This window comes from Podarcis gaigeae (assembly GCF_964106915.1).
Source record: "Podarcis gaigeae genome assembly, chromosome: 2".
Classification (NCBI taxonomy): Eukaryota; Metazoa; Chordata; class Lepidosauria; order Squamata; family Lacertidae; genus Podarcis; species Podarcis gaigeae.
The window spans coordinates 29207821-29229593 of NC_139679.1; the positions used below are offsets into that span (position 1 = coordinate 29207821).

Sequence of the window (21773 nt, forward strand, 5' to 3'; positions counted from 1 at the left end):
GGATGAAGATGCCCACGTAGTGCTTAAAGAGAAGCCTTGAGCTGAGGCTCTGAAAAGCTGGAATTATATGGACTAACTGGAGAGATTTCTTGCCACTCCCCCAGGAAAGGAAACAAGGGAGTCAAGATCCAAAGGCTTTCCTGCCATACGATCAGCAAAACGGAAGGGTCCCAGAGGAGCTGTAATTCCTTGTTCTCTGTTAAACAGCTTTGTTTAATAGGTTTGCAACGACAACAAAAGGTAGATTTTAGTGAGTTATAAACGTCTCCCCCAGGTACACAGCCATAATTACTGCTGCACACCAGCAATCTGTCTTTCTGAGCATGCCCCTCTACAGATTACTCTGGGTGATGAGAAATTCGGGTTTTGTATCCTGGGGGTGCTTTGGAATCTACAGCTGGGCCTATAGAAAGTCGAGTGACACTGGTGGCCAAGGACACATCCAGCCACCCTAGCTGTGGCCCTCCCTAGCTGATGAGGCTCTGGCAATCATCATTCATGCTACCGTCCCATCAAGACAAGACCATTGCAGTGCACTCACCTTGAGGCCACCCTAGAAAACTGTTCCAATAGTGCAGAAGATTGTGGCAGCCCTTTTCCCAATAAGCCACTCATAAACTTCCAGGCAGAGAGTGTTATGTACTGAAGTTCTCACCTTGGACCAGCAGGGGGATACTGTAGATAGTTATGCAAATAAGGGATCGAAAGTGACGTTCAGTGATTGGATAGTTTTAGAAAATTGTTACAGTTACATTGTACTGGAGCTCTATATATGCAGGCTGACTGAACCCTTGAGTTCAGTTCTGTCCTGGCCTGTGAATAAACAAGAGCTGTTTGGAGAATCACTGTGTCGTCTGATATGTTCACCCACAACTTAACAGAGAGTTTTCTGAGCTTCTTTTGAAATCGCTTGGGATTCGAGGCAGTGGCAGAATCCACAACACCCCCGCAAAATTCCAAATGTGACCATGGGCCCAAAAAAGTTGAGGACCTTTCCCTATGCTAACCTTTGACTTGAAAGACTTCCTATCACCTCATTAGTTTGCCAGAGTGTGGCTCAATTGCCCTGGCATTCCAGCAGTTGACACATCATCACTCCTACTCTGAAAAAAAAGTTCTCGAATTGTGTGCACACACACACACATTCACCATCCACTGGCTATAGATATGACTATATTTTAGGCTAAGCAATTGGCCTAAGATCACAAGCAGAAGATGTGGCAGGAGTAGCCTTCCAGATATTGTTGGACAGTATTTCCTGGCCATGATGGGAGAGGTAAGAGCCCACTGCCCAGCAACAGTTGGAAGGTATCAAATTGGCTACCCCTGAAATGTAACATAGCCCAGGATGAAACCTAGATCAGTTTGGGAGTGCTACCCTCTTTCCCTTGGAAAGTGCAAAACCATGTTTTGCATCTTCACAATATGTAACATTCGGATCTGTGTCTGGACCTATCAATTCCATGCGCCTAATCTGGGTACCATGAAATCTGATGGTGCAGCAGTTTATATAATATGCAAGCATGCTGGCTCTTTAAAAATTGTTGGTAGCACATGTGAATTTTCATCCCTCTCTAGAGCGATTCCCATGACTTGGTCATTAGGGTGTGTATAGGATGGGGTCAGCAAACTTTTTCAGTAGGTGGCCGGTCCACTGTCCCTCAGACCTTGTGGGGGGGCTGGACTATATTGGGGGGGGGTGAATGGATTCCTATGCCCCACAAATAACCCAGAGATGCATTTTAAATAAAAGCACACATTCTACTCATATAAAAACACCAGACAGGACCCACAAATAACCTAGAGATGCATTTTAAATAAAAGGACACATTCCACTCATGTAAAAACATGCTGATTCCCGGACCGTCTGTGGGCCAGATTTAGAAGGCAATTGGGCCGGATCTGGGCCCTGGGCCTTAGTTTGCCTACCCATGGTATAGGACAGGGTTCAGCAACCTTTTTCAGCCATGGGCCGGTCCACCGTCCCTCAGACCATGTGGTGGACTGGACTATAGGGGGGGGGGGAGAATGAACAAATTCCTATGCCCCACAAATAACCCAGAGGTGCATTGTAAATAAAAGCACACATTTCTACTCATGTAAAAACATGCTGATTCCCGGACCGTCCCTGGACCGGATTGATAAGGTGATTGGGCCAGATCCAGCCCCCAGGCCTTAGTTTGCCTACCCATGGTATAGGACAACTGCTAAAGTTTGGCAAGTCCATGGAGAGACAGAGTGATGTATTAAACAGAGTGTAGACAGGCCTAGTCGCGCAATGAAAAGCATGTTGAGCCAATCTCATTAAAAATTTCTGCTCTCCCATTAAGCTTCCTGTGTAATCTTGGGCCAGTCACTATCTCTCAGCCAAACCTTCCTTACATGGTTTTAGTGGTGACGGAATAGGGAAAGCCAACACGTACACTGCCCTCAATTCCTTGTAAGAAATGTGAGGTAGAAATGGAATAAGTTGTCCCTGATTACCTCTTCCATTTGCTGAGATTTTTTTTTCAATAAAATAAAATCTTTTCAAACTTCGTGAATTATCCAATTTTCTCTATCTAACCCTTTTAATATCTGCTCTTGACTATGGGAACATCAAATCCAATTGCCTTCTGTAAGAACAGATCAGCTGAATGCACCACACACCCCTCCCCCTTGTCTGGAATTGGATTTCAGTTAAAATTATCGCTCGTTTTATTAGGACACCTGACATCTCCCTCCCCCCGTCCCAATTTATTGCAACGCAGTTTGGACGGACTGAGGCTTTCTCTCTGCTATTTCATAAAAAGTCCTTCTGTAATTACACTATTGGAGGCTTTCTGTGGAAAGCAATCGATAAAAAGGGAAACCAAAATACTTCTGTTTTGTAGAGATTACATTTGAAAAATCATTCCGTCTCTGCTTTTAATTTTCTCTTTTGCCTGAAGCTGAGAAACTGAGATCAAAAGCTAAATAGGGGAATAGATTGCATAGGTTCTTTGATGTGGGACCTATAAGCAAAAGCTGGACATCAATGATCAATAAATGCAGGGACAACCAAAATGATCAGATGGGTCAGCAATGGATCTTTCTCCCTACCGATTTTTGCGGGACATGGCCTTCAAACGGATCAAAGTTTGCCTTGTGGATTTTTGAAATTTGCATTTATGTTCTTGCACATATACGGTAATAAGATAAACTGGCTTCCACAGTTTAAAGACATTAACATCCTGGAAAGGACTCATGGAAGAGCTACAAAGATTTGGGGGGGGGAGGGATAAGCTGTTTTTCCACTTGGACAATGCCCACTTCGACCACACCATTGTTTACACTGGCCGTACCCATTTTAATATGTGGCCTCAGGAAATTTGATCAGGACGCAATGCAGCACTCAACTCCAATAACATTGAGCTACCCCTAACCCAAATGATGGGTTAACCAGCCATGGCAGACTGGTTAAAAACCACTGGTCTAGAGAAAAGAAGAAGCATCTTAATTCTTTAAAAAGAAGAGAAAGGACCATTGTGCCCCCAGTCAACTGAGAACAGTACCAACAGCAATGAATTTAAACTACAGATAAATGTTCTAAGTTGTGAGCGGAGCCCATGGAAGTGTTAGAATTCCTGCTCCATGACTGCAGTATTGGGATTTTTGTCTATCACATGACAGCATATGTTTTGACTCCACAGAGTGGGAAGTGACGGAGACAGGATGTTTGTGTTACTGTGTTCTGTGAAGTAGGACTATTGTCCTTTGTTCTTTTTCTCTTTGCTGTCTGATGCTAGAGAGAGAGAGGGAGCCATGTTGCAATGCTCCGTGTGTGTTTCTATGTGTAAATAAAGTAGATTAGCCAAAATGCTTATTTGCTGAGGTCTATTACGCAAGCTGCGAAGACTCTGCGGATCCCTAAGTGTGTCGATGTCGGTTGGCATCGGTCGCTGTGATGTTCGGGCAGAAGAAAGCTTTTGAAGCTCCCGAACGATCGATCAGGAGGGAGAGAACATGCCAGTCGGGCATCTTTCTCTGCCAGGGTCCTACTCGAGAGGAGGGTGAGCTCCTGACAGGAAGAAGATATACTGACTTGTGGAGAACATTTAGGAATCTCTTTTCTTGGATATTCAGAGTGGGATATGTCAGGGATGTCTTCAGTGTGAGATATCCCATTTTTGGATAGGCGAACAAAGTCTAGGAGGGGTGGGAATGGGAATTTTACTGGCCACCTGTCAGGGGTTCAGAAGGAGAGACACAGGAGGGGGAGCAAATGGAGAGTGAGGAGGAGGAGTACGAGGGAGGCGCAGGCAGTGACAGTGGCCAGAGTTATTCCACAAGCCTCTCTAGCGAATCGGAGGACTCACAGAAGGGAGCGCCGGTGGCCAGAGCGAAGGGGGCTCCAGGGGGGAAGCCCCAGGAGGAAGGGGCTAGCGGGGAGTCCCTGAGCAGCAGTTGGAAATCAGGACCAGCTTCTCCACCAGAGCGCAGTGGGGAGGGGGAGTCCCAGGAGTCGGGACCAGTGTCCTCACCACCAGAGGGAGGAGAGGAGTCAGGTTTGGCAACGCCCACATCAGGAAGCGGGGAAACGGTCAGAAGGAAAGTCACCGGCTGGGCGCGCGCGCCAAGTTCAAATGTACAGGAGCGCGGCACAGCAGGGAGCCCAGAAAGGGAGCCAGGTCCTAAAGCCCGCCGGAGGGAGGGGCAAGACTCAGGAGGCTCAGCGTCAGAGGAGTCCAGGAAGGAGGGAACCCCAGAGGGCAGAAAGACCCAGCGAAGGAAAGAGCAGCGTAGGAGGTGGAGCCGGGCTAGAATCTTAAACTGGTGTGGGTGGAGCAGTGAGTCAGAGGGGACTTAGCCGGTCTAGCGTCGAGACGTGGGTCTGCGCGCCCAGAGCTTGGAAATGGAAACTAAACTTTAATAAAGACTTTTGTATATAACATCCACTGGGCGTTGGTCCTCTGTGAGCTGGGACCTAGCGGCAGTCCTGACACCACCACTAAAAACAAACAAAAACAACTTTATAGGGTTTTAATTAGCTGGCTCCGTTCAAAGAATGCTTCGTGTCCTGCCCCAGCTAATAGCTTGGTATTAAGGCTGCCAACATCTGGGGTTAATTAAAGGATGCTCCTTCACTTTTAATAGCAGTGTGAAGCCACGGGAGTCATTTCTCTTTCACAACACTATTTGTCATAGGAGAAGTTGCGCCCCTGAACTTTTTCCCATGAACAAAAGCCCCTGAGTCATTTGCTATCAGAAGGTGGCCACTGATATCTAACCTTCTTTATGTTCCCTTTATGTTCCGCATCTGGAACCAGCTCAATGACTTCCTTTCCTCCCCCCTACCAAGTTCCAATATGTATTACTGCATGGAAGAATTCCCCCCAAGAAAATCACTTTTATGTGGATGGCATATATTTGCTATTCCATTCCAGCTTCTGGAGCTGTTTACCCAAACTGACTGAAGGAAGATGATTCACCCCACTGATCTCTGAGCATCTACCATGGTGGGTCTCAGCATATGAAGCCACTGAAATTTCTGGGATCTGCCTTTAGATGGGATCTGGGTGCTCTTTGGGAACACTGGCATCCCATAGTGATGGTCCCAGTGCCTTGCTTGCTCCCTTATAGCAGGTGATTTGCACAGCCTTGTCCTTATATTAAAGCAGGCTTTCATTTGAAAGCCAGCCACTATATATATATAAAAAGATATTTTTAATCTCCTCACCTTGGGGACTGCACTGATGCTCCAGTAATTACTTTTGGAATATATGGCCATTGCTTTTAATTGCTCAGACCTGTTGCCTGAGTCGGTTGTAATACACTGAAGACATCACTCTGTTAATCTCTTCCTGGGTTCGTTCGTTCTTTCTTTCTTTCTTGAGAGGTGTGTCTTTGCACTGAGAAACAGGGAATCTGCGTGTGAGGAAGCAAACCAGAAGCCTAGGAAGATAGACAGCAGGGACACTAGCTGATTAGAGCATCTTTTAGTTGATTAACTTTAAATGCTTAATCAATGGGAAAAGTCTACTAGGGGATCTATAAGAATAGCTCCAAGAGGGCTCTTTAATAGAAAGCGGATGCCCCACAGTGGCCTTTAGCTCTTCACTCCTGGCCCTGGAGCAATCCATCAATGGCTTTTACAGGCAGCCCTATATATGGAGCTTTTTAATGTTTGTTGTTTTGTTATGTTTTTATATGTGTTGGAAGCCACCCAGAGTGTGGCTGTGGCAACCCAGCCAGATGGGCGGGGTATTATTATTATTATTATTATTATTATTATTATTATTATGAGTGCAAACCTCATACCAAGAGGTTCCTGTGCAGACCTACAGAACTCTTGCCGCAAATCTCACATCCAGGGCTCAAGAAATGGGGAAACAACACATTTTGCTTGAGAGGCAACCTGCAAACTACTTTGCAGCGATAGTAGATTCCACACCAGATTCCACACCATACTGAACGAACAACGTTTCTTTGGAGATACGTACTTTTGAAAGATACGCAGTATGAGATTTCAAGAAAGATTCCTCCAGTTTGCCGATCATAGCAACGAAAGAGGCAAATAAATTGCTCCGTTGATAACTCAAACGTTGAAAAGAACGTACTTCCTCTCAGCGATTGTAGCGCTCAAGCCTACATAATGGGGCAAATATAACCTGAAAATACAACAGCACACAAGCAAAAATACAAAAGCAATGCTCAACAGTAATTGTTTCATCTTGCGGCTGTCAAACACTCAACTTACGTGGAAGTGATGTTGCTAAATGCATATCTGAAGCAATAACCTATTTTTGGAACAATGCAAGGTGTGTACTACCTTTTCATTTCCAGTCCTAAGCAATGGGAATTACTGCAAAAACAACAACAACCCATATTGGTTGTTCTCTTCATGGTATTTCTGAAACAAGATGGTTAGGTTGTGTGATGGCACTAGGCTCAAGAGGGCAAGGCATCATGAAGACCGCATACCTGGTTGCAGACTTGGAAGAAATGAATGGCAGAAATGATACTCCAAAAGAAGCCTACTTCAGAAAGTGTGTTTTATGTTTTGTAGACAATGTCATAGCAGGATTAACTGTCTGCTTCAATGGGGGGGGGGAGATTTCCTGTGGAAATATCTCACCATGTGGAGCAAATAGAAAAGCTTTGTCTTTATTAGAGCAATATCCTGCTGACCTTAATGGTGATGATTTTTAGAAAAGAAGAAGCAAATTTTGTAAATGCACAGTTAAAGCCATTAGATTTGTTGAATTTGTTAACAGAGTACAGACTTGGTAGCCTGTTTCCAAATATTTGTGTTAGCTTAAGAATGCTGTTAACAATTCCAGATACAGTAGCTTCTGCAGACAGGTCATTTAGCAAACTTAAGATTTTTTTAAAGGTCTACAATGTCTCTAGAATGCCTTCTGGATTTGGCCAGACTAAGTATTGAATCAAATATTGCGGGAACAATTGGTTTTCATGCTGTGAATTGTATTTTTTCACAAAAAAGGGCAGAAAAGCTCTGTTTTAAAAGTAAATAGTAAGTTTATCTACCTTTTTTTTCTAACACTAATGTCTTCTGGTGATCTAATCTGCATTGCCATATAAAAGGATGTTTCAGTGTGAATTTTTTCTCCTTATCTGTACTGTAGAATAAGCAAAGATGTTCAAATCAAATGTGCTTTCTTATCTCTGATCCTCTTCTATTTTATTTGTATGTATTTATATTTATCATGGAGGAAGTATAAGAGCATAAGGCCTTAAATGCAGAATATTAACAGAGCACTCTGCTCCATCCCTATCTGCCATGCCCTTTTTGACCTGTCAGGCTACAGCACACTTTCAACATTTCTCCAATGAAAATAGGGACGTCCTATTCCATCATCATCATCATCATCATACCCCACCCATTTGACTGGGTTGCCCCAGTCACTCTGGATGGCTTCCAAGATATACAAAAACACAGCAAAGGATTAAACAATTTCCCTATACAGGAATGCCTTCAGATGTCTTCTAAAGCTTGTATCTATTTATCTCCTTGGCTTATCTCCTTGGCTCGGGGGTCGCATAATTCCATACCCTCCAACATTTCTCAGATGAAAATAGGGATGTCCTAAGGGAAGTGGTACATTCAAGGATCAAATCCGAAACTGGGATGGCTGCTGTACATCTGGGACTGTCTGTGGAAAACAGAGACACTTGGGTGGGTCTGCTGCAGCTCATGGCATGAAACTACGGTGGATAAAATCAGAATGACTAATAGAGAATGGAAGGGGCCCAAAAGGAACTTTGTACCCCCTGATATAATTCCCTCTGAAATCTCATATGATGACTGGTGAACCTTTTCATACCCCTCAACCGTCCCGATTTAAGCTGCGTCAATAGATTCCCCAGAATAGCGGGTGGTAGGCGGAGAGGGAAGGTTGCTCCATCGGGCAAAGAAAAATGCTTATGCTAATACAGCAATCCCCTTAGCTATGCTTGCCATACATCCATATTTTCCTGGACATGTCCTCTTTTTCAGAGGTAAAAATCACCATCCGGGCGGATTTTTAAAATTTTGCAAAATGTTTTTTATTATTAAGAGTTTATTATTACTTTGTACCATTGTTTATGACACCTGCAGCTGGCAGCCGGCGGAGTAAGTGACTGGGGTGACCTTCCAGGGCCACTCTAGGACTCATGCCGTCTCCGGCGGTGATGAGGCCTCATGTGTCCTTCCGGGGGCCACTCCAGTCCTTGCGCTGTCCCCGGCGGCCACCAAGCTTCTGGCGAACCACAGCAGCGCACAGAAACGCCGTTTACCTTCCCGCCGGAGCGGTACCTATTTATCTACTTGCACTTTGACCTGCTTTCAAACTACTAGGTTGGCAGGAGCAGGGACCGAGCAACGGGAGCTCACCCCGTTGTGGGGATTCAAACCGCTGACCTTCTGATCGGCAAGTCCTAGGCTCTGTGGTTTAACCACAGCGCCACCCGCGTCCCTGACCCTACCTTAGCGCTACTTTTAATTGCACCCTAACCCAGGAAAGTTAAGCACAATGTACATGGCTTATTTGGGGCAGACTGTTTGGGTCTCCTTGGCACAAGCAAGTTCGGTTTGGTTTGAGCGCTGAGTTCCCTGAGCCTTGCTGATTATGGTGATGTCTGTCAGTAAACTATTCCAAAATGGCGGCGGTCATCCAATGGTCAGCTGGTGGGGGGAGGGGATGACTTCTCCCTGGCTCTGAATGGTCTCTCTGCTGCCTCCTCCTCAGCCTGAAGCCACCACTTCAAAATAGTCCTTTTGCACTGAAAGATGCTGACATCTAAGCCCCAGCAAAGCAGCGACAGCGACACTAATGCAATCTCTCCCTCTTTTTAAAAAATTTAAAGGGACTGCTCTGTCAGTAACTTGTTCTGGATTTTGTGCAGGTCGCTGTGATTTATGGTCTTTAATTTTCTCCGGCACTTGCTCTTCTTCCTGCCTTCCCCCTCCAGCATGTCAGATGCTTATCTCCCCTTCTCTCTCTCTCTCTCTCTTTTTTTTTTAATTTGAAACATCCATCTGGCGATTGCCATGATTGGAGAGTTTGCAATACTGAATGCATTAATGGCCTGACAGCTCTATCGATTTCCTCTCTCCCGCCGCAGAATGCGAGATATATACAAGCCGATAGGCTGCCCCCTTGTCCCTTACTCTCTGAAGGGCTGGTACACTTCTCTGTAGCTAATGTTCCCTTTCTCCGTCACATTTTTGATAGATTGGGAGATGCCATCTCTCTTTTAGACCGAAGATGGATGCTTCCCTGCTCCAAAATCATTTCCCTAGATGCACGGAAATGTCCTCATTTCCTTTCTCACGGCAGATATGACATGGGTGGTTCGGAGCTTTGGAGTCTTGGGAGACAAGAGATATCTTTGCTGTCCCCTATTCAGAACTTGGTGGAACAGTTCCCATTTAGATCCCATTAAGATTAGTATTTTTAGAAAGATTAATCTCCACTTTAAAGGTTGCAAGCGATGGCGTGCCTCCTGCCTCTGATACCCTTTAGGTCAAAATTCATGTGCTGCAATTGCACAAAACAGGCGCTTCTTGCTCAGAGGTGAGGAACCTGCAGCACGTCAGACACTGTAGGACTCCAACTCCCATGATCCCTAGCCATTGGCTATACTGACTGAGGCTGATGGGAGTTGGAGTCCAACAACATCTGGCGGGACACAGGCTTTCTAGCCCACTTGTAGCTGCACTTATTTTCAGGTGGCACTTGATACCCACACAGGAACTATAATAATGCCCATGTTGGTTCCTACTGGTCCAAACAACAGACCAGGGAATCAATGAGATCAACATATGTAGCCCACAGCAAAAGTGAAAAAATGTCCAATCAATGTTGCACAAAGCCCTTTTGAAGCTTTGTACCTCTTTTTTTCTTCCAGGCTTCCTCCATTTCTGATTAAGCATTAAGTTGTTGAACTACTGCTGAACTATAACACCGGTCTTGAAAGACCTACATTGGCTCCCAGTACGTTTCCGAGCACAATTCAAAGTGTTGGTGCTGACCTTTAAAGCCCTAAACAGCCTCGGCCCAGTATACCTGAAGGAGCGTCTCCACCCCCATGGTTCTGCCCGGACGCTGAGGTCCAGTGCTGAGGGCCTTCTGGTGGTTCCCTCATTGAGAGAAGCAAAGCTACAGGGAACCAGGCAGAGAGCCTTCTCAGTAGTGGTGCCCGCCCTGTGGATAAACAACTACCTAACATTTAGAAGACATCTGAAGGCAGCCCTGTTCAGGGAAGTTTTTAATGTGTGACACTTTAATGTATTTTTAATCTTTGTTGTGACACTTTAATGTATTTTTAATCTTTGTTGTGATACTTTAATGTATTTTTAATCTTTGTTGGAAGCTGCCCAGAGTGTCTGGGGAGGCCCAGCCAGATGGGTGGTGTACAAATAAATTATTATAATTATTGCTCGCTTTTATGCAGCCAGAGAGGACTGTGCATACATTTTGCCACTCCTCCTTTGGAAGAAGCTATGCAGATTGTCATGGGTGAGATGCTGTGCAGCTGTTTATATGGGCACAAGCTGCTTTTGAGCAAAGTCAGCATTTCTACATTGCTTTTCCAAGAACAGCTTTCAGGAATGACCCCAGATTTGATTTGATTTTTGGTCCCCATGCTACCAGTGGGTCCCACTCCCAGCTCCGCCCTCTCCCGTTTCCCAAGACCAATGTTATAAGAATTCTAAAGTCCCAAATATAAAATAAGCATTCATAAATGTACGAGGCAAACACATACATATGTATATAAACCATGTGTCTGAAATAGTACAGGAGAACAATCCTGAAGTCATCTAGACTCTCCCAAACCATTTTGACTCTCCCAGTGACCTCAAATATTTCTCTGCAAAGAGGAAGGAAATGGGAAAGCCTCTCCATTGTTTTTTGCTTACCTGTCTTAAGGGCATATGTGTGTATGAACAGGGTGATTCTGTGACCTGGATTCAGGAATTAAAGTATTAACCATCACAAAAGAATGGCCAGGCTGCCCAGGTAATGCAATCAGTGACCATTATTAAGTATCCTGGCAGACAGGATTTCTGCTGGAGTCCATCTCATTCTGTGATATATGTATGATGTTTTGGGGGGTGGTCTTGAGCTACAGCGTGGGCAATTTCAAAAATCTATATAAGGGCTTGTGCACTATTGTTCAGGGTCCCTCCTGCCTCCTGCCTGTGGCAGTGAGCACCCTGTTGCAACATTTAATAAAGATCGGGCTTACCTTTGCTTCTCAATATTCTCTGGTTGGCCTCTGTTATTTTCTCCTTCCGATGAGGAACCTACCTCAGGACTCTATACGGGCTCTTGGATACCCCATAAGGAAAAGGAGCCATTTTTTCTTATAACAGTTTCTTATAACACCATCTACACTGCAGTCTAGTAGAAACTCTGGTGGTTGGACCACAGATAGGATTGTGTGTTGGTGTGGGTGTTATGTACTGAAGTTCTCACCCTGGGCCACCAGGGGGATACTGTAGATAGTTATGCAAATGAAGGATTGAAAGTGACGTTCAGTGATTGGATAGTTTGTATGCAAATGAAGGATCGAAAGTGACATTCAGTGATTGGATAGTTTTAGAAAATGGCAACAGTTACATTGTTCTGGAGCTCTATATAAGCAGGCTGACTGAGCTCCTCAGCTCAGTTCTGTTCCAGCTCACAAATAAAGAGCTGCTTTGGAAGAATCGCTGTGTCGTCTGATGTGTTCACTCATAACTTAAGAGTGTGTGTGTGTTGGATCCTGAGTTCTAGCAGTTTCTGCTTCTCCTGTTGCAATAAATGGAACCCTTTTCTCTTTCAAGCAGATAATTGTTTGTACCAGTGAACCTACTGAGACCGTATCATAGCCAGAGAGTTGCCAAGGAAGGACTGTCCAACACCAACGTTATGTCTATGGTTGCGTACACATAAGCAGTCTGAAACATAAGGTCATTTCCTCCCTGCTGCAAACATCCAAGTCACATTCTTAAGCAGCTGTACAGACCAGAAAGGTAGATGGGAATGTCTTCACCCCATGGCCATTGCCTGATTTGCACCAAACTCCAATTCACTGTGTGTGCGCAGTCACTGTCTGAACTGTACACACCTTCCATTTCTAATAGAATGCAAACTGGTTTGAGGGAAAGCGCATCAAATAGGAATATTTCTCAAGGAGCTACGGTGTGTCTACAGATGGTGACTAAGGTCACATGTAAAGGTAAAGGGACCCCTAGCCATTAGGTCCAGTCGTGACCGACTCTGGGGTTGCAGCGCTCATCTCGCTTTATTTGCCGAGGAAGTCGGCATACAGCTTCCGGGTCATGTGGCCAGCATGAACCAGAGCAGTGCACGGAAACGCCGTTTACCTTCCCGCCAGAGCAGTACCTATTTATCTACTTGCACTTTGACATGTTTTCAAACTGCTAGGTTGGCAGGAGCAGGGACCGAGCAACGGGAGCTCACCCTGTCGCGGGGATTCAAACCGCCAACCTTCTGATTGGCAAGTCCTAGGCTCTGTGGTTTAACCCACAGCGCCACCCAAGTCCCATAATGTCACACGTGCCTGGCTTCAAACACCAGTGGTGGGAGTGCACAGGAGCCAGAGTAAGCTGTCATGTATATGTAGCATATGTTTCTAATTGCCTTTTGCAAATGATTTTACAGTGCACTAGATCAAAGAGGCTTACTCCTGCATAATAGGTTTGCGGCTTTCGTTCCATAAAACGCCAGCTATTCCCCAGTCCATTTGGGGACACAGAATGTTCCTGATGCCTAGTGACAGAGAGAGGGGAGCATAGCTGTGCTCTGCATGCAAAAAAATCACACGTTAAATTCCTGGCCTCTCCAAGTAGAGATGCCAGTGATTCCTGAAAGAGAGCGACTGCCCTACCAGTGTTTACAAAACTGAGGTGGGTGACTAAGCATCTGACAAGGTAACTTCTTATGTTCCTAATAGGCAACTAACAGAATGAATTGTTTTCTGTGCAGACGGGGTGAACTACTCTACAGGTATGATTACTTTCACTGCTGGGTGTGTTTGTTTACCTTTTAATTTTCCCAGTTTGTTTAAAAATTGTAATCAAACTGCCCTCTTGTGCCTTGCTAGTGTTATTACATACACATCTAAAATGGAATAGGGCTACACCTTAGTTGCACTCCTCTTCCTGCTCTGCTGCGTAAATGAAGACTGGACACTGAAGCACAACTGTGAATGCAGACGGCCCAATCTGACAAGGCAAATCTATGTACAGGAGCTAATAATGAATGAATGCAAGGCTTCTATGTGCATAGCTAATAATGGATGAATGCCCTTCACCACCACAATCTCCATCTGGGTCCCTGCTGTACTGTCTGGATTCAACTTTTTGAGGTGTCCCCATTATGGGTCACTCAAAACACAGCTATTGTTGAGAGCGAAGGTGTTGTAGCGGCTAGTGTGATGGGCCATGGGTTCAAATCCTCCCTGGATGATTGTTTTGGCTTTGGTTCTTTCTTTCAGCACAACCTGTTTTACAGGTTTACGAGTATTGAAGAGAGAGAGGACAGACCATGTATATTGCCCTAAATAAGTTTTCCAATGATTAGAGCCATATCAGGACCTATTTAAGGCAAAGCTGGCATGATGTGTTTGTTAAAGCTATGTACACATTACCGGCTTAAAATACATCTAGGTTGTTCTTTCTCTCAATTTGGACCAAAAGCAGACTTGAAGGTAAAATACAATAAAAACACAAAGTATTTGACAAGGAACAAGAAGAAACAACAGGTGTGGATTGTGGCTAATGTCGTGTACACACTGCTTCCCTGGAGGTTGAGCAAACAGGTGTGTGTGCATAGCCTAAAAATGTGAACTGGGAAGTTCCTGGTTCCAGCATCACCTCAACCATGCATGTCAGGGGTGGGGAACCTCTGGCCCTCCAGATGTTGCTAGACTCCAAACAGCTGGAGCTGATGGGGGCTCACTTTGGATGCCTCTCCCTCTGCTTGGCTAACTGGGTGGAGAAAAGCCAATTGCTTGGGATGCAGAGGGCTGGCAAATAGCGCCCCAAGAGCGTCCTTGCTGCTGTGGAATAAGCGGCAGGGCTTCGTCCCTGCTCCTCCACCAGCGGACATAACCAAACACCCTATCGAGCCAAAGAACCGGGGGTTTGCTGTTGCCATTGGAATCCTCGGGACTCCCATTCTTAAAAAAAAAAAACAGCGCGGTCTGAGCCAGCTTTGCCCTCCTTTAACAATTCTGACCCTATTCTGTTTCCGTAGCCCAGCCCACCCACCTCACGTAACCCGGGTTCAATTACCCGGATGCGGAAGTGCTTGCTCTTTTCTCTCTCGGGTGCTGCAGCCGAGAAGTTCAGCATCTCGGTAAGAGGCGTTTGAGATCCGGCGCCATCCGCGGTAAAGCTAGATTTGGGGAGGCGGTAAGAGGGTGATGATGGGGCGCGGGGGTCTTGAGGGCCTGGCGGCGGGGGAATTGGGGGAGGGCCTAGCAGAGATCCGGCGGCCAAGACTGTTTAGCGCGCAGCGTCCGAGTAGCCGCTTCTGCCATTTTGATTTCTCTCTTGCAGGTAACTGTCGCCAGAAGCCGTCGCCATGGTGAGTGAAGCGGGAGAAGCGTCCTCCGTACCCCCGGATCTATTTCCGTCACGATTAGGGCGGAGGTCTTGGAGGTATCGCGAGTTAAGGGGAAGGCAGCCGGTTGGAGAGAGACGTCTCTGTTTAATAGGGTTGGGGGAACACGTGTGTTTTGCAGCAAGCATGACTATCAATACGGAAGAGGGGACACAGTGTGCGTGTCCCGGTACCTGGACAGGTTTGCTGTTGCCCTTTTTGAATAATAATAATAATACAGTAATTTGTTATTTATACCCAGCCCATCTGGCTGCTCTGGGCGGCTTCCAACATAATATTAAAAATACATTAAAACATCACTCATTAAAAACTTCCCTAAACATAATTGTTTAGTCGTGTCCGACTCTTCGTGACCCCATGGACCAGAGCACGCCAGGCACTCCTGTCTTCCACTGCCTCCCGCAGTTTGGTCAAACTCATGCTGGTAGCTCCAAGAACACTGTCCAACCATCTCGTCCTCTGTTGTCTCCTTCTCCTTGTGCCCTCCATCTTTCCCAACATCAGGGTTTTTTTCCAGGGAGTCTTCTCTTCTCATGAGGTGGCCAGAGTATTGGAGTCTCAGCTTCAGAATCTGTCCTTCCAGTGAGCACTAAGGGCTGATTTCCCTAAGAATGGATAGGTTTGATCTTCTTGCAGTCCATGGGACTCCCAAGAGTCTCCTCCAGCACCATAATTCAAAAGCATCAATTCTTTGGTGACCAGCCTTCTTTATGGACCAGCTCTCACTTCCATTCCCTAAACATAGAGCCTGGCTTTAGATAGTGCCCTTTTCAAAGGGCTTTGGAGCCCTTTTGAATGAAACCAAGAGTGCCTCTAGCACAGCATCTTATTCCTAGCAGTGGCCAGCCAGGTGCCCATCAGCAGGTCTCTGAAGATGTCTTTTTAGGGAGCCTTACTCCTCCCCAGTTCTTCTGCAGGCTTGAAATCGGGAAGGCTTTTGAAAAGAAAACAATTTGTATTTGCAGTTCCTCAAATTCTGCACGCTTACAAGCTATCTATTGTGGGTATTTGTTAGAGATGGGTTTAAGTGCCAAAGGAAAAGGTGTCTAGGCTGCAGAACTAAGAATTGAAGATACCATATATTTGTGCAAGGCATCCAGCTCATATTTAACGTTGTATTTACTTAATTACAGCCTCGCAAAATCGAAGAGATCAAAGATTTTCTATTGACAGCCAGAAGGAAGGATGCAAAATGTAAGTAGCTGTTTATGACTTAACTGTTTTGTCCCTGTTTCTTGATCTTTTCCTGGAGGGTTTTCCTGTCTTAGATTCCTTCTTTATTTTGACTGGTGCTAAAAATGTAGCACAAATTATTTGGAGTTGCATTATTTATTATGAAGTGGCAGCACTGCACATTCTGCCCTTTACTTCCATTCTCCCTACCATTCCCAAGTCTTGGGCAAAGATACTGCTCTTGCCCAAGACTTGGAAATGGTACAGAGGATTAGAGATTAAAGTTACTAGCCTGCAAGAAATAGCTCTATCTTGTTGGGCTAGTAGAAAAGGGAGTCTCCCACCCCTTTCTATGTTGGGCATGGAGAAGGAAGGTTCTCTCCACTGGCAGCTGTTGGGTTTTTATGCCAAGCATAGTGGAGGGTTGCAATACTTAATAATAATAGTAATAATAATAATAGCATACTGACCTATATCCATAGGTCTCAGGGTGTTTCACAGGATGAAATTGCAACATTAAAAAAAATACATAAACAAAAGCGAAACACAAATAGCCCAATAACCCCCCAACACATTTTAAAGGGGCATTGGATGACAGTCAACCAAAGGCCTGGTTAAAGAGGAGTATTTTTGCCTGGTGCCTAAAGGTGTATAATGAAGGCACCAGGCGAACTTCCCTGGGGAGAGCATTCCACAAGACTGCTCCAAGTCCACCATCCTGCTCACTCATATCCATTACTAGATAAGGACTTTAAAATGCAAGGGTCATCTAAACCCTGCAGCTAATATACCTAGAATTTCCCAGTATGGGTGTGCCACATATACAATGAGAGAAGAACATAGGGAGCTTCCCAGTAGCAGGTTGGCTTACGAGCTGCACTACAGCTTGCCAGAAGAGGTCATATCTGGCATGGTACAAACACACCGGTGGACCAAGTCTGGTGCTCTCACTGGTGCATTTGCAACTTGCCCTCTTCCATTAAGCTGCACTGCAAAACCGAAATACAGTGGTACCTCGGGTTACAGACACTTCAGGTTACAGACTCCGCTAACCCAGAAGTAGTACCTTGAGTTAAGAACTTTGCTTCAGGATGAGAGCAGAAATCATGTGGCGGCGGTGCAGCAACAGGAGGAGGCCCCATTAGCTAAAGTGGTACTTCAGGTTAAGAACTAAGAAGAGCTAAAGTGGTACTTCAGGTTAAGAACATGACTATCATTCATACGGAAGAGGGGACACAGACCTCCAGAACAAATTAAGTTCTTAACCTGAAGTACCACTGTACCAGACAGACTCGTAATATTACTATGTGTAATGGTGAGGGTGGGAGAAAAGTAGCATAAATCTGCACCAAGTCAAACATTTTAATCTATTGTAATCTAATGTCATGTCATGAATAATTCAATTCAATGCGCTTTCTGAATTGAGTAATTCAAGTTCTAATTCAGTACCTAAAATAGAGCATAACTTTGAACTTTTTAAAATGTAAAATGATTGGTAATATGAATGAGGGCGTATCTGTTCCATAAAAGCAAATTGTTTTGACATGGCTCCCCTAACCCCCCAGACTTGGAGGTGTTAGCAGGATTTGGGGCATGGTGGATTCAAGGTGCACAGTTCTTTTGAAGAAGAAAAACCAATGTGTTTTTAAACAACAAACGTTTCTATAACATCATAATTAATAACATTTTTGCATTTTAAAAAATCCCAGTGATATTTGTGGTGAAGCCAGTGGTAGTTGAACTGTCTTTAAACTAGCAATATTTTGAGTTTCGTAAAACGAGCTCTTACAAACAGCTTACAATATAAATTGTTTTTATTTTGCCCATTCTTTTCTCCTTCTCTAATAATACCATAACATCCAACGAGGCTGAACGTTTAAAGATTCAGGACAGGCAAACAAAAATACTTCCTCACACGAGCATAGTTAAACTTTTGAATTCGCTCCCACATGAAATCGTGATGGCCACCGACTTTGATGGCCTCAAAAGAAATTATAGACAAATTTGTGGAGTTTTATCAATGGCGACTAGCCATGATTGCTGTAGTAGTCTTTCTCCCCTGTTGGAGGCAGTATGCCTCTGAATACCAGTTGCTCAGAATCACAAGTAGGGAAATGCTATTGTGCCCAGGTTCTTCTTGAGGGCCTCCCATAGGCATCTGGTTGGCATTATAAGAACAGGATGCTGGAGTAGATGGGCTAGTGGCCTGATTCAGCACACACTTCTATTGTTATGCTAGCTAGTTTATCCAAACTAGAGCCTTTAACCTGTGGAGTTTTCCCCAGTTGTAGATAATTGAAGTTCTAAATTATTGTAGCTATTATGGATTCTCTGTATTTCTCCTAATGCTGGCTCTGAAATCATGTGGCCTGATAATATATATAGTTTGCACAGAATAGAGTTTTTAACTATTCATCTTGCGTAAAAAAAAAACAGGAGTAATGTATGCAAAACTGTTCCATTCTGATGGCATAGCACATTGCTTTGTATTCTGTTAAGCTAATGCTTAGTAGTTCTTTGCTAAATAGCATCAAAAAGACTTTCATATCGAGCTTAAAGAACAGCATAATTTTCTAAAGTGTGTGTAACCTCTGGTTTTAAAAGCAGCACTTACAATTACTTGAATTGCGAGCAAAGCAAGAAGGTTGTACAAGTGCCTAATTAACTATGAATGTGCTTCAGTTTTCACACTTCTGAAATTAATGTAAATTGGATTTTTCACTGTTCCGGTGCGCTTTATATACGGCATGGAATTGAAAATAACCCCTCTGGTGTCAGAGTGCATAAGAGTCAGGTAGAAAGATATCATTGTTTGTGAAAGATATGTGAAAATTATAAGCAGTTTGTGCTTTTGGAAGTTTAATGAAACTTGACACCCTAGCCAATTTGCAAGATAGTTTTGGTTAGTATCTTTTGAAGTGATGCATTCAAACCCATACAACTTTATGTACCCAAAGAGCTGCTCAGGACACCAAAATCTGATTATAAATGTTCCATGAAGATCATTTCTAGAAAGAAACTTAAATTCACATTATGTCCAACTCGCCAGAATCCAAGCACCTTTATACAATTACTCACACTGATCTTGCTACCTACTTCTTTGTAATAGATTTGGAGAACAGAAATAACAAAGCAAAGCTGCATAAGTCTGTAAACATTAATAATTATTATCATTAAATCAAACGTAATGGATCAAATAATAGCACCAGTCTGGAATTTGGTTAGCTTTTGTGTATTTTTTTATGTACGTATCTTTTTAGAAAAGCTTTTCCCTGATACAAGTTTGTTTCAATATTAATATAGTGCGGGGCATTGTCGTGGCAGGAGACTACATGCATAGGAACAAAATAAATGGCAAAACGGCACTGAAGTACAGATGTCATTTGCTTGTACTCATTATGGGATAAAGCAGGATTTAATCAAATTGTTTGTCTTTAAAGGAGAGTGTATCGTACTAGGCTCTGATTCTGGCTAACCTATTGCTTAATATATTAAGGGTATGTTGCTAACTTCAGTGATATTACATTGTAGCCGTCAAGATCAAGAAGAACAAAGATAACGTGAAGTTCAAGGTCCGTTGCAGCCGGTATCTGTATACGCTGGTCATCACAGACAAGGAAAAGGCTGAAAAACTGAAGCAGTCTCTTCCACCAGGTAATTGAACCATGCAGGAGATTGTTAATCATGGGAGAAGGCTTGGGTGGTGGCAGAGTAGCATCTGGTGCTTCCTGATAGTAGCAGAAGGTGATGGGTATTCTCATGTGTATTATATAAGAAGATCCCCCTTTGAAAACAACCATGTATGTGACGGCATCCTGTAAAGCAGGGGTCAGGAACCTTTTCTGACCAGCAAGATAATAGATCTCCAACCCTGATGGGGCAAATCTAACAGAGTAGGGCTGCCCACCTGTTAGTCACTATGATGTCAGGTGATGCTGTGCTTTGAAGTCCCAATTGTCAGAACTTCAAAGTGCAGCATGGGGCCTGGTCCAGCTCAGCCCCTCCCTGTCTCAAGAACCCTGTTTTGGAGTGTTACGGGTACCGCCAATGTGGAACCCAGTGGTGGCACTTGCACCCATTTGGAAAATTCTGGTACAGCTAGCTAAAGTAACACATTCAAACCCCTTTCCCCCTAGCCTGGTGTGAGAGGAGCGTTGAATCATTACTAACTCTGTTTCAGTTGTGCCCTGAATAGCTACGCTTTTTGGTTAACAAATCCACACTTTTCTTTGTGCCGCATTCTTGTACATGTAAAAACAAGCTGTAGTTTGAAGTGTTTGATAGACACGGATTCAAGAGTTGCATCAATTGGGGGCAGGAATTCAAAGTACGGAAAAGGGAACACCATTCCCTCAGTCGTGCATTCAGCAGGAAGTGTTGGCCTAATAAGGTTGGCTTTTAAAGACTTGTCGAAATGTCACTGGCTTACAAGGAAAACTACTGGACAGAGTAAAGACACTTTGGATATTCAGTGACATTTCATACTAAGCCACAGTAGCAGTTCACGTATGAAAAGCCCTGTGAGTGTTCAGGTCACCTGGTTCACAAGCCTGAAAGTCATGCTTCTTTGCACGCTCAGACCTGCTAATAAGCTTCGGCAGCTTGTATCTGGGATATAGATGAAAACCTCTGAGGGTTTGCCAGCCTGATGAGCAGAAGTAATGAGATCAGAATCTGTCTCTTCAGTTTCTCAGCCTCTTTTTCTCCCTTCTCTTTAGGTTTGGCTGTGAAAGAGCTGAAATGAACCATTCATGCTTGAAATCTTGGCCGTGGATTGTAATAAAGGACTGAACTGTTCTTTCTTCTTGGTGTCCTCTTTTTTCCAAAGGGAAACATGGGCAGACTACTGTTTAAGCAGCATTGTTCCTTAGAGGGGAGCAGCTATCTGTCTTCTGCAGGGACTGTGTGCTCTTCTCTCGAGAGGAGGTGTTGTGATCTTCAGTCAGCTTGTTGGTCTCCTCTTCATCAATCTCAAATTAATCCAAAAAAATAATGGGGTTCTTTCAGTAATCGCTAATAGCTATTCTGGATACCAGTAGAATATATGGCCAACAGTTTGAAGATTTAACAAGCTGATAAACTTGATACACTGCTCTTTAAAATTAAAAGATCTGCAGAAAAACACAAGAACTAGCACCCAAGTTCAATATGTTTCACAAAACAGCCCCCAGGACATTTGCAGAATCTCCAGTGTGAAATCCATGGGCTTAATGGAGGAAGAGAGAATGTTCATTTCTAACTCGGGAGTTGGGTTAATTGGGACTGTTCCATGTACAATCTGACCCTGTTGCTCTCATTACAGCGACAGAGTTGAAGAAACACTCTAATGCGGTTGACATGTTTTATCAAGCATATGGAATAGAGGCATCCTATGTAGATTCTGCTGGAATAAGTAGCATGTGATCCTTGGCATCACATACTGATTCTGATATCACACTCTATTTCAGTGGTGTCTGCTATCTAAAGAGACTTGCGATCTACCAGGGAGGAAAACATTAA

The 21773-nt window shown here is 44.2% G+C and overlaps 1 protein-coding gene across 2 annotated transcripts; it reads left to right on the plus strand.

Moving 5' to 3' along the window:
- The first annotated feature begins 14726 nt into the window (after positions 1-14726).
- On the plus strand, positions 14727-21071 carry RPL38 (ribosomal protein L38). 2 transcript variants are annotated; one of them, XM_083727882.1, is made up of 5 exons: positions 14727-14834; positions 15038-15065; positions 16235-16295; positions 19806-19928; positions 20993-21071. In XM_083727882.1, the coding sequence occupies exons 2-5, from the start codon at positions 15063-15065 to the stop codon at positions 21016-21018; spliced, it is 213 nt and encodes a 70-aa protein (XP_083584008.1). In that variant the 5' UTR covers positions 14727-14834; positions 15038-15062; the 3' UTR covers positions 21019-21071. The 2 variants fall into 2 exon arrangements, with proteins under 2 accessions (XP_083584008.1, XP_083584009.1); XM_083727883.1 differs by having other exon boundaries at positions 14775-14890.
- The last annotated feature ends 702 nt before the right edge of the window (positions 21072-21773 follow it).